This window comes from Vidua macroura, chromosome 10 (assembly GCF_024509145.1).
Source record: "Vidua macroura isolate BioBank_ID:100142 chromosome 10, ASM2450914v1, whole genome shotgun sequence".
NCBI classification, from domain to species: Eukaryota; Metazoa; Chordata; class Aves; order Passeriformes; family Viduidae; genus Vidua; species Vidua macroura.
The window spans coordinates 9193562-9207581 of NC_071580.1; the positions used below are offsets into that span (position 1 = coordinate 9193562).

Below are 14020 nucleotides of genomic sequence, written 5' to 3' on the forward strand. Positions count from 1 at the left end.
GGGCCCGCGCCGGGCCGGTCCGGGTCATGGCGAGCTCGGAGCGGAGCGCGCTGCTCACGTACCGCCTGTGCGGCGGCTCAGCCGAGGAGGAGCGGGGCCGGGAGCGCGGCCGGGCCGCCGCCGCCGCCCCCCGCAAGCTGCCCACATTCCTGGGCGTTGTGGTGCCCACGCTGCTCTCCATGTTCAGCGTCGTCCTCTTCCTGCGCCTCGGTGAGTGCCGCCGCCCTCGGGGCACCCCCCGCTCCCGGCCGAGGCCCGGGGCCCCTCGAGAGTCACCAGCTCTGCCTGGTACCCCCAGCCCGGCCCCCGTCTAATCCCGGGGATCCGGCCTCTGGAGTCCCGAGCTACCCGGTCTGGGTCGCCAGTGCCCTCCCAGTGCCCTCTCCTGGGCCTCCGTCTCTGCTGCAGTCCCAGTGCTTCCCTCCAGTTGCGTACCCCAGTGCCCACAGTCTGGAGCACCCGTGCTTTTCCCCTGCCTGCTCAGTTCCGGCCCGGCCTGGGGTCCCAGTGCTGTGTGTCCCCACCTGACCCCACTAGGCTGGGGGCTCGGGTCTCAGGAGCCAGGGAAAGGGACCTGCAGTACAGGAACCCAATTAGGACCTTAGGGACCCGTGTAAGGGACCCTAGTTCAAAACTCCTGTGTCTTCCCAGTGCCTTCCAGTGTCCTCATGTCCACCTGTCCCCTACTGCTGGGACCCCGCTGCTTCCCAGGCATCCTCCAGTGCCAGGCTCCAGCACCCCAGTTCTCTCTCGCATCCCATCCAGTGTCCCGAGGGCAGAACGCTGGTGTCCCCCAGCGGATACTCAGCTGCCCCTCTGTGTGTGTGCAAAGGGCACACATTGTTTCCCAGTCTGCCCGCAGTTTGGTTATGAGTGTTACTGTGACCCCTGGGAGACGTAGGGGGCAGGATGGGCATGGACTGGGGCAGCTGGCAGCCTTTTGGGGGGTCTGAAGGGGATAGGTGCCCCAGCATGGCCCGGGGCAGGCAATGTTTGCTCTGGTCCGGGAACAGGAAAAGCTTTTCCTCTTTTGCTTTCCGCCCACGGAAAGCCCAGGGCCGGAGTTGGCTGCGTGCCGGGGGCCTCTCTGGGTCATGGGGGGGACCTTGAGACCATTCCCCTGTCTGGGAGACCCCCCAATCTGGGGGCACGGCGCTCCCTGTCATCATTCACCCCTTTCCCACTCCCCTGCTTGGGGTCTTCATACAGGTTCTGACTCCCCGAGCCCCAGAGCGGGCAGCGGCCTCTCCCTGCCTGACCTGGCCCCCCCACCCGGGGCTGTGTTACCCCGGGGACCGCGGGGCTGCAGGAGAGGTGTCGGGTGGAGGGGAAAGAAAGCTGCCCGGAAGAGGAACTTTCCCACTCTGGGGGGCCAAGGCTCTCCCTGTCAGCTCCCCGCTTCCCCCACACCTCACATGCTCCCCAGATCTCCTGGGTTAGCAGCCCCTCCTACTTAAGCCCACAGTGCTTTTGGAGCATCCCTTTATTTCCACCAACACCCCCACCCACCCTTACATTTGGCACTCGGATGCCCTCTGGCTCTCTGGGGACCACAGCGGGTGCCCTCAAACCCAGCCTGTCGCCCCAAGGGCTCCTTGTGGTGCCGGTGCCCCGGTCACCCCCCTTGCCTCTCCCGCGGGCACATCCGCGGCCTGGCTTGTGGCTGAGATAGGGCATCGCCCACAGCCGCGGGCATCCCCTTCCTGCCCGCAGTGTCACCAGCCGCGATCGAGATTGCTCCCGTCACCCCGGGCAGAGCCGGGGGGGCTCTGGGCCTCCTCTCTGCGGGAACACCCATCCACACCCCTGGGAGCAGTGCCGTGGCTGGCAGGGACACCCAGACTGTTTCTACTTCCTGCTGTGTTGTAGGCAAGCGGGGCAGCAATGGAATCCCTGTGGGGAGCTCCTGACTCCCCGCTCTGGGGAACAAGGGTGGCAGCAGGACATGGGGGTCCCAGCAGCAGAGCCCCTTCCCTGTTTGTTTGGTTTTTGGGCACACCTGGGTCAGACACGGGTGGAAAATGGAGATATCCTGAGGGAGGGAGACACTGGTGTGTGCTACTGTGGGTGGGAGGTGGAAGCATCCTCATCCTGGAATGGAGGGGGCTGGCAGGTCCTGGGGGAAGCTGTGGGCACAGGGATGGGAGCGGCCACATGCTTCAGTGGGGTGAAGTCTGCGTGGTGGCAGTGCCCACGGACTCTGTCCTGCAGGTTGTTGTGCTAATGGGCACACTGGCCTCTCCCATCCTCGGCAGGGTTCGTGGTGGGTCATGCTGGGTTGTACCAGGCCCTGGCCATGTTCGCAGTGGCATATTTCATCATTGGCATGACGGTGCTGTCTGTGTGTGCCATTGCCACCAACGGGGCACTGGATGCTGGAGGAGCCTACTGTATCCTTTGCTGTGGGTACTGCTGGGACAGGGCATGTGGGACAAAGCTGAGTGACTCCTCAGTGGCCATGGGGTGCCATGCTGAGGCTGGGATGCTGTTGGCCTGGGAGAGAGGGGTGGGAGCATCTGATGGTGGTTTGTGCTGCTGACTTCTTCCCTTGACTCGAGCAAGATATGATCAGCCGTGCCTTGGGCCCGGAGTTTGGGGGCAGCATCGGGATCATGTTTTTTCTGGCCAATGTGTGTGGCAGTGCCCTCTATGTGCTGGGGCTGGTGGAGGCAGTGGTGGACAGCTTTGGGATCCCGCCTGGTGAGTACTGCCCTGCGAGGTGGAAGGGGACAGCAGGTGTCCCTTACCTGAGCAGCCCTAGCTCTGTGCCAGGCATGCCAAGCATGATGCCCAGGGGAGCCAGCCATGGCTCATCCAGCCCTCTGGCCAGTGAGTTGGTGCCCATCATACTTGACACAATGCTAGTAGCTCTCAGCTCCCAGTGATGCTCCCTCCAAGCCTTGCTGATCCTGACTTGTCTCTGCCCAGGGCAAGAAGCGGGCACAGGCGTCCATGTCCTGCCCCAGAGCTACTGGTACGAGCTGCTCTACGGCACTGTGCTGCTGGCGCTCTGCCTCCTCGTGTGCCTCGTGGGTGCCTCCATCTATGCCAAAGCCACCTTCCTCATCTTCCTCATCGTTGCAGCTGTCCTGGGCACCATCCTTGTCAGCTTCTTCGCCACGCGGCCCCTGAAGGTGCCCATCCGCCTGCCCAACTCCAATGGCACTGAGACTGATAACGGCTTCTTCACTGGCTTTTCCCTCAACACCCTGCGAGACAACCTGGGCGGTGAGGAGAGGCTTCTCCCACCCCACCGGCCATGCCCACGGGCACTGCCACATCACATGGGGCTTGCTCGAGGGTGGGGGCAGCTTGTGGGCACAAAGCAGGTGCTGTGCAGTGGTTTCCCCTGTAGTTTGTGTGTGGGGACATGGAGGAGAGGGCCTGTGGTGGGGCTGTGCCACCCTGAACAGCCTGTCACAGCCCCTGCCCGTGTGTCCTGCAGGTGAGTATGGGGTGGACTACACCACTGGGCAGATGATGAGCTTCAGCTCCGTGTTTGCAGTGATGTTCAACGGCTGCACTGGCATCATGGCAGGCTCCAACATGTCAGGTATGGACAGGAGGTGCCTGGCAGGATGGCACCAGGAACAGCAAGTGGGAGAGATCAGGGGTGTGTTGTGCCTGTGGGCACTAATGCTGCCTGCTCCTGCCCACAGGGGACCTGAAGCGCCCGAGCTACTCCATCCCGCGGGGCACCATCTCTGCTGTGCTCTTCACCTACCTCGTCTACAACCTGCTGGCTTTCCTCATGTGTGCCACATGCAACAGGTATGGCCACCTGTCTGCATGCCAGGGCGTGCCTGGTGCCAGGGCATGCTGGCCTGGGCCAAGACAGATGCCAGTGTGTCTGTGTCTCTCTCCAGGATCCTCCTGCAGAAAGACTACGGCTTCTTGCGTGACATCAGTATCTTCCCACCGCTGGTCACTGTGGGCATCTATGCTGCCACTCTCTCTGCAGCCATGAGCAACCTCATTGGGGCATCCCGCATCCTGTACGCTCTGGCCCGGGATGATCTCTTTGGTGAGTGCCCAGAATGCACTGGCACTCCCACTCAGCAGGTTGTCCATGCTGGGGACCAGCCCTGACACCAGGGAACTCCCTTCTTGGTGTGGAGGTGATGGTTTGTGGGCTGGTGTGTGCCCATTTGGGTCACCTGCCCCATCACTCAGGGTGGGGATGGGAATCCTGGCTGGTGGTTGAACCTGTGGCTGCCTGCTGGGGTGTCCCAGACCACCCTCCCTGCTCTGCCTTGCAGGCCGGGCACTGGCGCTGGCCAAGAAGACATCTGCCAGTGGGAACCCAGTGATGGCAGTGATCCTCTCCTGGCTGGTGGTGCAGGTGAGTTTGTCAGCGATGCTTCTTTCCTGGCCTTGCTGTGTGAAGGTTGGTTGTCACCTGGGCTGGGTGTTGTGGAGCCTGGCATGTCCCCCTGCCCTGTGGAATTCCTCCCCCAGCCCCCCTGCCCTGGGTGTTCTGCTGCAGTTGTGCCCTTCCCTTCCTGAGGTGGGAGGTATCCCATAAATTAAGGATAAATCACAAAAAAAGAAAGGGATTCCTGTCTGTACTCTTACCCATCATACCCCTGGGATACACCCCAAGGGGACAGGGGTGGCTTGGGCACATGCCTGACGTGCCATCCCAGGGTATGCATTCACCCTGTGCTCTCTGCAGATTGTGCTCTTTTCTGGGAAGCTCAACACTATTGCAAGTGTTGTGACAATCTTCTTCCTCCTGGTTTATGCCACTGTCAACCTGGCCTGCCTGGCACTGGAGTGGGCCTCGGCCCCCAACTTCAGGTACCCACTGCCACAGGGGAGAGAGGCTGTGCTGAGATGCTTGGCAGGCACCCATCCCTCCATTCTTCTATCTGTGAATCCCCTGCCATTGCTGTGCCTGAGATTTATGATGAGATGGTGGGCAGAGGTGCTGAACACCCCTCTCCTGGGCATTAGAGGGACAGAGACACCCCTATCCCTGGGGAGAGGGAAGGGGACAGGTCCTGGAATGGCACTGGCTTGGCACAGTTCTTGTGCACTGGCACTGCTTTGCTGAGTGGGTATGGATAAATCCAGCACCACTGGGTACCACCCGCCCCCTCCCCTTAGGCTTTCCAGAGGTAATTTATAGCCTGTGCCCGGCCGGCATCCCCCGGGCAGTTTGCCAAGCAGTGATGGAGCCCACTTTCCATTAGTGCTAATTAAACTAACAGAGAAGGGGGAGGGAGGAAGGAGGATTCTGGGTGGGAGGAGAAAATATCTTCCAGGAAGAAGTATGTGTGGCAGGCAGGCCCAGCTTGTGGTACAAGGTGTGGGGTACTCTGATGTGAGGCTGGGCTCATAGGGCTGCCCAAACCTGGGGTGCAGGGAATGACCAAGGGGAGCCTGATCTCCCTCCTGGGTGATGCCCACTGCCCTCAGTGCAGGATGCTGAGTCCACAAGGAGTCGGGGAGAGCAGGGAGAGTCCTCCAGGTGGGCAGAGGTGTTGCACAAGTAGGGCTGGGTGGCACTGCCTGGGAGTCCCCCAGAGGCCTCATTCCCAAGGGGGAGCTGATGCCTCTGCCAGGCTGTGGCTTGGCCCCCATCTGCCCTGCCCAGCTGCTTCCTCGATTTGGCACAGAATGGGGAAGGATCAGTGCCTGGAGGGAGCCTGCTGGGATGGGCAGCAACAGGCCCCTCACCCACCCCACATCTGGTGCCTCCCCCCTTCCCTCACTGAGGTCTGCATCAAGCACAGCGGAAAAGGATTTTAATTACCTTTCAGGAAAAACAGCAATTAGAGAAAATAACAGCTTCTTGCCTCCCCGCCTCTGCCTCCCTGCACCAGAATGAGCAGCAGCACTGCCATGCACTGCCCGTTACTACCTGGCTGGTCCAGGACAGTGCCAGCCCCATGGCCATCATTGCCCTGTTTGCCCAGGGCTGGCAGCAACAGGCTGCCCACTGCTCTGGGAGATACCATCTCCCCTCCATAACTTCTCCTCCAGGTGCATGGGGTGCCTGACCTGGCCTGGGCTGGCACAGCGGAATCACTGGGGATGGGTGGTGTGGCTGTTGGGCACAGCTCCCCTTGCTGTGCCCTCCCCACAGGCAGCATGGGCACCACATGATAGCAAGTGTCCCCTCCTCCCTGCTGCAGGCCCACTTTCCGGTACTTCACCTGGCACACGTGCCTGCTGGGCATCGCAGGCTGCTGCGTCATGATGTTCCTCATCAGCCCTGTGTCGGCCTCGGCGAGCCTGGGCTTCCTTCTCCTCCTCCTCCTTGCCCTTCACTACCTCTCACCCAGCAGCACCTGGGGCTACATCAGCCAGGCCCTCATTTTTCATCAGGTAAGTGCTGTGCTCCTGTTGTCCCCTTATGGGGTGGAAAGCTGGTGTCCCCGTGGCAGCTCAGCTGTGCCCAAGACTGGCATGCCCAAGGTTGGTTTGGTGAAACAAAAAGGGTTTCTCACCTGTTTCCCTCCCTCTGTCCTCCAGGTGCGGAAGTACCTGCTGATGCTGGATGTGCGGAAGGACCATGTCAAGTTCTGGCGCCCGCAGATGCTGCTGATGGTGCAGAACCCGCGAGGCAGCGCCCGCCTCATTGACTTTGTCAATGACCTCAAGAAGAGCGGCCTCTATGTCCTGGGCCATGTGGAGCTGCAGGATTTGGGTGAGGATCTGCACTGTCTCCTGTGCTAATGGCTTCTGCACTTTGCTGTGGTGCCAGAGGATGCCTGGGCTTCTTGGGTTGACACTGCTGCCCAGTTGATGGCTGGGGAATGTCAGCGCTTTGGGCGCTTGTGTGGCGCATTGGGCTTGGCTGCTATGGGGGACATCAGTGAGTTGTGCCTGTCCCATGCCTCCTGTGTGCACACACTGCTACATGCACGTGCACAAGTGTCCATCCCTACACGTGCACGTGGGGCTCCTGCATGTGTTGGTGTTGGTGTGCACATGAGGCATGTGCCAGCCAGGTTAGCACCTGTACACACCCAGCACACACGTGGGCACACACTTGGCACAGCCTTGCACACGTATGTGCCTATGTCCATCCACAGCCTGCTGCTGTGTGTCCACGTATCTTGGGCGTGTTTGCACTCTCATGTGTGTTGGTTTGCACATGTGCGCTCTCCCTGGCACGTCATGGCTCTGTTCCCCCTTCCCTGCTGTTGCTGTGGTGACTAATGGCCTGAAATTGGGGAGTGGGGATGGGGCTGCCTGGGGTTTTTTTTATACATTTATGTACAATTTTATGTCTCTCTGTGTAAGCACCTACTTCCCACCTCTCCATCTCATGGGTGCTGGGGTAGGCACAGAGTTTTGCAGCAGGGGTGGACACCAGGATTAGCCCCAGTATGGGATATCTGTCCCACTGATGCTGGTTTTGTCCCCCACCCAGACATGCTGCCCTCGGACCCACTGCAGTCCCAGCAGGACTCGTGGCTCAGTTTGGTGGACAAACTGAATGTCAAGGCCTTTGTCAGCCTCACCCTTGCACCCTCAGTACGGCACGGTGTCCGGCAGCTCCTCTTCACCTCTGGCCTTGGTAAGTGGTGCCTGGTCTGGACATGGGTGAGGGTCCATCTTGCTGTCTGTGTGGGTTGAGAAGTGCTAAGGGATTTGGTGGCACCTGGATGGTCGATGCCAGAGCCAAGTTTTCTCTTGGAAGCTTCTGGGGTGAGCTGTAGGCAGTTTGGGGTTTGGAAGCATCACTATTGGCAGTGTTGAAGGGCTTGAAGACACCTGGATGAGATATGCCAAGGGGTTTGGGAGCACCCAGTGTGGGCAGTCCCAAAGCCCAAGTGGGAGAGGTATTGAGTGGGCAATGCAAAAATCGAGTCAGGTCTTGGAGCTATGTAAGTGTGATCCTGAGGGGTCTGAAATTGGCAGGGTGAGCAATGCTGAAGTCAAGCTGTGGCTTGTTGATGCCTGCAGTGCCAGGAGGGCTGGTGGAGCCTTCTGCCTCTGCTCAGCTGGGCTGGCACGGTCTCTCTGGCAGGCGGGATGCGCCCCAACACCCTGGTGCTGGGTTTCTATGACGACGAGGCACCACAGGATGGTCTAGCCCGGCACCCTGCCTTCACCAGTGCCCGTGAGGAGGTCCCGCTGGGCTTCCCCCCGCTGCGGGCACCCACCACTCCCAAACTGCTGTCAGCCCGGGAGTACGTGGGCATCGTGGCTGACGCCCTGAAGATGCTTCGCAATGTCCTGCTTGCCCGGCAGCTGGAGAGCCTGGACAAGGCCTGGGAGCTGCGGCGGGCTGCCAGCCCCCCGCCCACCATCCACGTCTGGCCCGTCAACCTGCTGCGGCCCGACAGCGCCCGCTACGCCGACACCTGCAGCCTGTTCCTGCTGCAGATGGCCTGTGTCCTCAACATGGCGCGGGCCTGGCGCCGGGCCCGCCTGCGCCTCTTCCTCTGCGTGGAGGCGGGCACCATGCCCCATGCCCAGGAGGAGAAGCTGCGCCAGCTCCTCAAGGACCTGCGCATCCAGGCCCAGATCCAGCTGGTGCCCTGGGATGCTATCACCCGCCTGCATTGGCAAACCTGCCAGCGACCCCCAGGAGGGCCAGCGGAGGAGGAGGAAGAGGAGGAAGGGGTTGTGAACTTCCCGACCAACACCACCCAAGTGTCAGATGAGTACGTGTGTGCCGCCAACAAACTGGTCCTGGAGCAGAGCCCTGCGCCAGCTGTGCGCTTCCTCTATTTGCCGCGGCCGCCGGCCGACACCAGTCTCTACCCGCTCTACCTGCACCAGCTGGAGCTGCTCACCCGCGGGCTGGGTCCCACCGTGCTGGTGCATGGGGTGAGTGCCGTCACCAGCACCCAGCTCTAGGTGACCCCCAGGTCCCCCTCGGCTCCCTGCACACTCCTTTGCCCAGTGCCTTTATCAACCTGAGCCTGAGGATGGCCCCAGTGTCTCCATCCTGGTGGGCAAAGAGGGTACCCCACAGTGAGAGGTGGGTGCAAAGAGGGGGTTTGATTTTTGGGGATGTTCCCTGCAGAGGATTAAAGCTGCCCTGGCAGGATCCTGGCACAGCTCTGGGGCTGGACGGGCAGCACGGTGCATTCACGGTGCCTTTTCTTTGGAGTAGGTCATAGCACGGTCCTGGTGGGGCAAGCACTGGGTGCCTCAGTTGTCTGCTGGGAGCCCCTTAGTTGCACCCTGCAACCCCCTCTGTACTTCCTCCCCTGCCGCAGCCCCCATCCTCTCCTCCGCCAGCTCCTCTGGGCACCCAGCCAGCAGCAGGGATTGATTAAAGGCAGCCTCGACCTTGTTGCCCCAGCTCCCCGCCATCCTCTGCCTTTCATTAGGAAAAATTAAATGGGAAAGGGTGGGGGAGGGGAGCCTGGAGGCCTGGGCTCCCTGTGTGAGGCTGGGTGGGTGGGGAAAGCAGCCGGGTGCTGGCCCTAATGGCTGCAGTGTATGGCACCCTGTATCTTGCTCCGTACCCCCAGTGCTGTTGGATGGGGGCCATCCAGATGCTTTAATCTGTAGTCCCCCCACCCTATGGGTGCTGATCCCCTGGTGCTGGCAGGAAATGGGGAAATTATTTGTGGTGGGGTCCTTACCCACACACCTGGGTCTCCTGACCTGTTTCTTGGGGTGTTTTTACTTCCACACACACATCATGACCTGCAGGGGGAAGCTGGCCTTGCCCCCTGCCCTCCCTTATCGATTAGGGGAGGGCAGGAAATTGCCTGGGTGCTGGACAATAAATCCATCGGGTGCCTGAGCGGGTGGGCAGTGTGCCCAGTGCTGCCTGATGGATTGCTTCCTATTAGCCCCAGCACAGGGGGCTGCTCCCAGCCAGGCTGGGTTCCAGCAGCAGTGACAAGTGTGGCACTGCTGCCTGTGCCTGCTCTCACCAAACTTGGCACTGCTGGCTGGCACCTCTGGTCAGGCAGAGGGCTGGCAAAAACCAGGTGGCTGGGTGCAGCCAGGGGGAAAAATGGTGGAGACACAAATTTTGCAGTGGATTGTGCCCTGGCTGGGGAGGAGGGGGCTGGGACTGGCTTTGCTCCCTGCTGCAGGAGCTAGGTGCCCTGGGGCAAGCACCATGAATCCCATGGGATTTATTTACAAACAGTTGGAAGCTGGCACAGGGCAGCCTGGCACCAGCGGGACCCGGAGGCCTATAATGTTAATTATCACCACGTAATTAAAAGCCCATAAAAAGCCTCACACTTCATTAAATTAAAGCTTCTCCTCACTGTGCCCATGGGCTCCAGCAGAGTTAACCTTGGCCATGCCAGGCACCAGCACCTCTGCCATTGGGGTCCCGGGGCTAGGGGTGCATGGGACCCCAGGCTCAGGACCATGCAGCCCCCCACAGCATTGTAGGGGGGGTGCAGCATTGCCCATGCATGAGCACTCTGCGACACCATTCGTGACACACCTGGGCCACATGTGCCTGGGCACAGCCAGGGCTGCTATGCCAGTCAGAGACGCCCACGCACGGACGTGGACATGTGTCCATGGCACTGTTGCAGACACACTGTCACACACAGCGTGGCGTGGGCAGGGGCTGACACGGGCACACACATGCACAGCCAGGTGTGTACATGCAGCATCACGGCCGCTGCAGAGGCAGCACCACACGCCTGCACCGCAGCTCCAGCAAACCAGCTCTGGCACGCAACGCCCACGCGGCACACACCTACACAAACAGCATTCTTCCTCTTTCCCAACAGCCAGAGGTGCAGACAAACAGCCACACGCACACCCCTGCATCTCCTCCAGACTCTCACCCATTGCTGTCTGTGCCCAGAGGGAATGGACTGTGCAGAGAGCACCCATCTGTGCCTTGATTTCCCTGAGCACTGGGCTGTGCTGGGGTAGAGCATGGTGAATGGCGGACCCCCAAACCCTCCTGGTGCTCTGGATCAGGGGTGCTATACCAAGGTCTGAGGGGGGATACAAATTGCGGAGGGGGCCCACCAGCACACAAGGAGGGACACGTGTGTGTGTATGTGTGTAGATGTTCAGGCAGGGATATGCATAAACTAAGAGAGAGTGTGTGTGCATGTGCACGTGGGAGAGAGTGCTGTGCTGGGGGCTGTGCACGTACACAAGGGGTGTCTGTATGTGCACACACGTTGGTGTGGGTGTATATACCCACCCCTAGGTGTGACACCCTGATGTGCACACAGGGCTCCAGGGAGGGGGAGCCAGGGGAGCACACACCCTTGTGTACTCAGGGTGTGCAAACTGGCACACGCATGTGCCCAGAACCCCAGGACTCCGCTGCCAAGTGGGGCCGTGGGCAGGGGACTGTGGGGGTGGGTGCCCATGCCCCGGCCCTGTGGGGGTGGGCAGCCAACAGGGCCTCGGCTATTTCTTGGAAATTTTGCAGCATTCATTTCAGTGCAAATAAAAGCTGTCATTGCCGGAGAAATGATACTGATCGGGGTCTGAAAAGACAGCAAATTACCCGCCTGAAAATGCACCGCTGGAAAAAAATGCATATTAAACACACAAAAAGGCACTTTGCCATCAGCCGCGCTTCCCCCGCCGCTCCAGAATAACCACACTTTACATAATTCTCCCTCTCCACCTCCGAATTAATTTCGCAGACAGAGGCAGAGGCAACCCTCTGACAATAGCGGAGGGGAGATTCGGCGGCGGCGGGGGGGAGTGGGGCTGGGGGCTGCTGGGGGATTGCCTTGCTCTGAGCTGGGGGCACAGCAATAATGGGATTTGGAGCTGGGGGAAACCGAGAGGTTTTGGAGGGGAGCAGTGGGACGACAACGACTGAGGGGTTTGGGAAAGGTGAATCACGGGTGAGGGTTATGGGTAATGGGTGGATGTACCCCGCTGTGGGGCGGAGCACTCTCGTACTCCCGCCTTGGGTGCTGGGGATAGGCCTCCTTGGGGTGGGACTTGTGGGGTGATGCCCACCCTAAACAGGCAAGTTTTGGGCCAGGTGTTTCCTATAAGGGACAACCCCTCATTGGTGCTAACCTCCACCAGGCATGTGGGTGCACCAAAAGGACGCCATGAGGCCGTGTTGCCCACCCAGGCTGACACTCCCAAACTAGCACCCCTCTAAGAAACCCCCGGGAACCTACCCTATCTTACTGGGTGTGAAGGCACCATGCCCTGCACCCCAGCACTGCCGAGGGAGCACAGCGGGTGGAGCAGGGGTCTAGCGGTGATGGTGGTGGGGGGTGGTTCATGTGGCTGGGTGCTCAGCACTGAGGGGCTGACAGAGGTGAGGGCGGATGGCGGAGGTTGGCACTGCACTGCTTTGCATTTTCAATGACAGACCCATGCCGGGTGCTCGGGAGAGTGGAAAAATCTTATTTGTCACCTGCTGGCGATGCGCGGAGGCTCCCGCGCCGCGGCTAATCTTGGGGAAAATGAGGATGCCGGCGGGGTGGCCCGCGGGATGGGCAGGGCGGAGTGAGGCTGGCGAGCTGGGTGATGATGAGCGCCGGGCCACGGGATGCTCACACCCACCTCGTGATCTCTGGGTGTGTTGGCCCCATGGCACCGATCCTGCTGTTGCGTGTGCGTGGGCTGGGCAGTGCTTGGGCATCCAGAAGCAGGTGCCCTGTCCCCCAGCCCAGTCTGCAAAGGGGTAAGCTCTTTTCTTCCATTCCAGCTCCAGCAGCAGCTGCTTGCCTTGCAGTACCAGTTCCACAGGTTGGGACTGCCTGCACATCCTCTCAGGGCACTCAACGGACTTTTTTGTGAAAGTCAGCATTTGGAAGAGGGTGCAGGCACTGCCTGATGCCTCATATTTACCCACAGGTGCCCATCCCACACCTGCTGTACCCTGGCTTTTTGAGATGCCAACACCTGCGGGACACCGCAGCGCTCTGCGGCCAGCTCAGATTTATCCATTATTTTATATCCACACGCCTTTAATTTTTACAGCCCTGTTGGAGCACTACCCAGGGCTGTTAATAACACCAGGCTCTCCCCACCCCCCGTGTGCATCCATCATGCTCCAACCAAGGTACCAAGTGTGTCTCAGGGCTGGGTAAGTGAAAGCATGGGGAGTCCCATGCCCCTGTCTTCCAGCCAGCACCCTCATGAGCAGCAGGGTTGGATTCCCTGTGCCCACCCTTGAAGCAGCCTGATTGGGTGCCCTTGCATCCCACTGGGGTTGGTAATACCTGGCTGCTTAGGATTCCCGAGCCTGAGGTGTCTCTCTCGTGGGATTCATGATTCTCTCTGCCTTGACGTGTGCTCCATGAAAGCTGAGCTGTAACACCTGAGCTTGTGTTTAGTGTGCCAGGGTACACATGGATGGCAGTGAGTGCTTAATTGTGAGAATGTGTGTGAAGGCACAGAGTGTGCGTCTGTGCTGGTGCATGTCAGAGTGTGTGTGGGTGTACATGTGATGTACATGTGTGCCACTGCCTGTGCAGGTGATGCTGGGCCTGGCTGCTGCAGAAGGCATTGTGCCCGGGCCATGCCCAGCAGCCCAGCACAGGAAAGAGCACAGCCCCAGGCATTGTGAGCTGTGCCTGGGGCCAGCCCACAGTACCCACAGGACAAGACAGCAGGTCCCACATCACTGAGCCACCTGTGCTGTGACAAGCAGGGCCCCGTGCCACAGCACAGCACCCAGTGTGTGCTGTCCGTCCCCAGCACCCAGGAGACCCAGAGCCCCCTCTGAGCACCCAGGGATGTTCTGGCACAGGAAAGTGAGGGTAGCAGGGCACCCCTGAGCATGACAGGCAGGATGGCTGCAGGGGGCCAGAGTACCCAGACACTGCAGGGGGCCACCGTGGGAATTGCTGGACTATAAATCTCCTTGCTGGGCCCCCCCGTGGCAGAGCAGCTCACGATATTTATGTTGGGGATTTATCTGCAATGCAGTTTAATATTCCCGGACCTTCGCGTGTGTGTTTGAATGCACAGCTTCCTCCTCGTGCAACCCCTGCCACCCCCCCGTGCCCACCCTCTCACCCGGAGCCTTTCAGGCTCTGTCTCCTGCCCACCCAGAGTCCTGTCTCCTTGCACCCACTCTGGCAGAACGGGACCGGGACGGGCCGAGCCCCCCAGGTGCCCGGGCAGGGAG

General features: G+C 60.3%; 1 protein-coding gene across 3 annotated transcripts; it reads left to right on the forward strand.

The window, feature by feature from the left end:
* Positions 1–11388, forward strand: SLC12A9 (solute carrier family 12 member 9). 3 transcript variants are annotated; one of them, XM_053986556.1, is made up of 13 exons: positions 1–210; positions 2256–2390; positions 2563–2700; positions 2929–3228; positions 3446–3553; positions 3660–3771; positions 3867–4024; positions 4260–4342; positions 4676–4800; positions 6141–6333; positions 6481–6655; positions 7385–7531; positions 7985–11388. In XM_053986556.1, the coding sequence occupies exons 1-13, from the start codon at positions 27–29 to the stop codon at positions 8818–8820; spliced, it is 2694 nt and encodes an 897-aa protein (XP_053842531.1). In that variant the 5' UTR covers positions 1–26; the 3' UTR covers positions 8821–11388. The 3 variants fall into 3 exon arrangements, with proteins under 3 accessions (XP_053842531.1, XP_053842532.1, XP_053842533.1); XM_053986557.1 differs by having other exon boundaries at positions 3085–3228; XM_053986558.1 differs by lacking the exons at positions 2256–2390; positions 2563–2700 and having other exon boundaries at positions 3085–3228.
* The last annotated feature ends 2632 nt before the right edge of the window (positions 11389–14020 follow it).

Bases quoted from the DNA above. Each gene is read 5' to 3' on its own strand.
- SLC12A9 (XM_053986556.1), top strand. From the start codon at position 27: ATGGCGAGCTCGGAGCGGAGCGCGCTGCTCACGTACCGCCTGTGCGGC. The intron at 3,554-3,659 runs GTATGGACAGGA...TCCTGCCCACAG, and splicing joins GGCAGGCTCCAACATGTCAG to GGGACCTGAAGCGCCCGAGC. The intron at 4,343-4,675 runs GTGAGTTTGTCA...TGCTCTCTGCAG, and splicing joins TCTCCTGGCTGGTGGTGCAG to ATTGTGCTCTTTTCTGGGAA.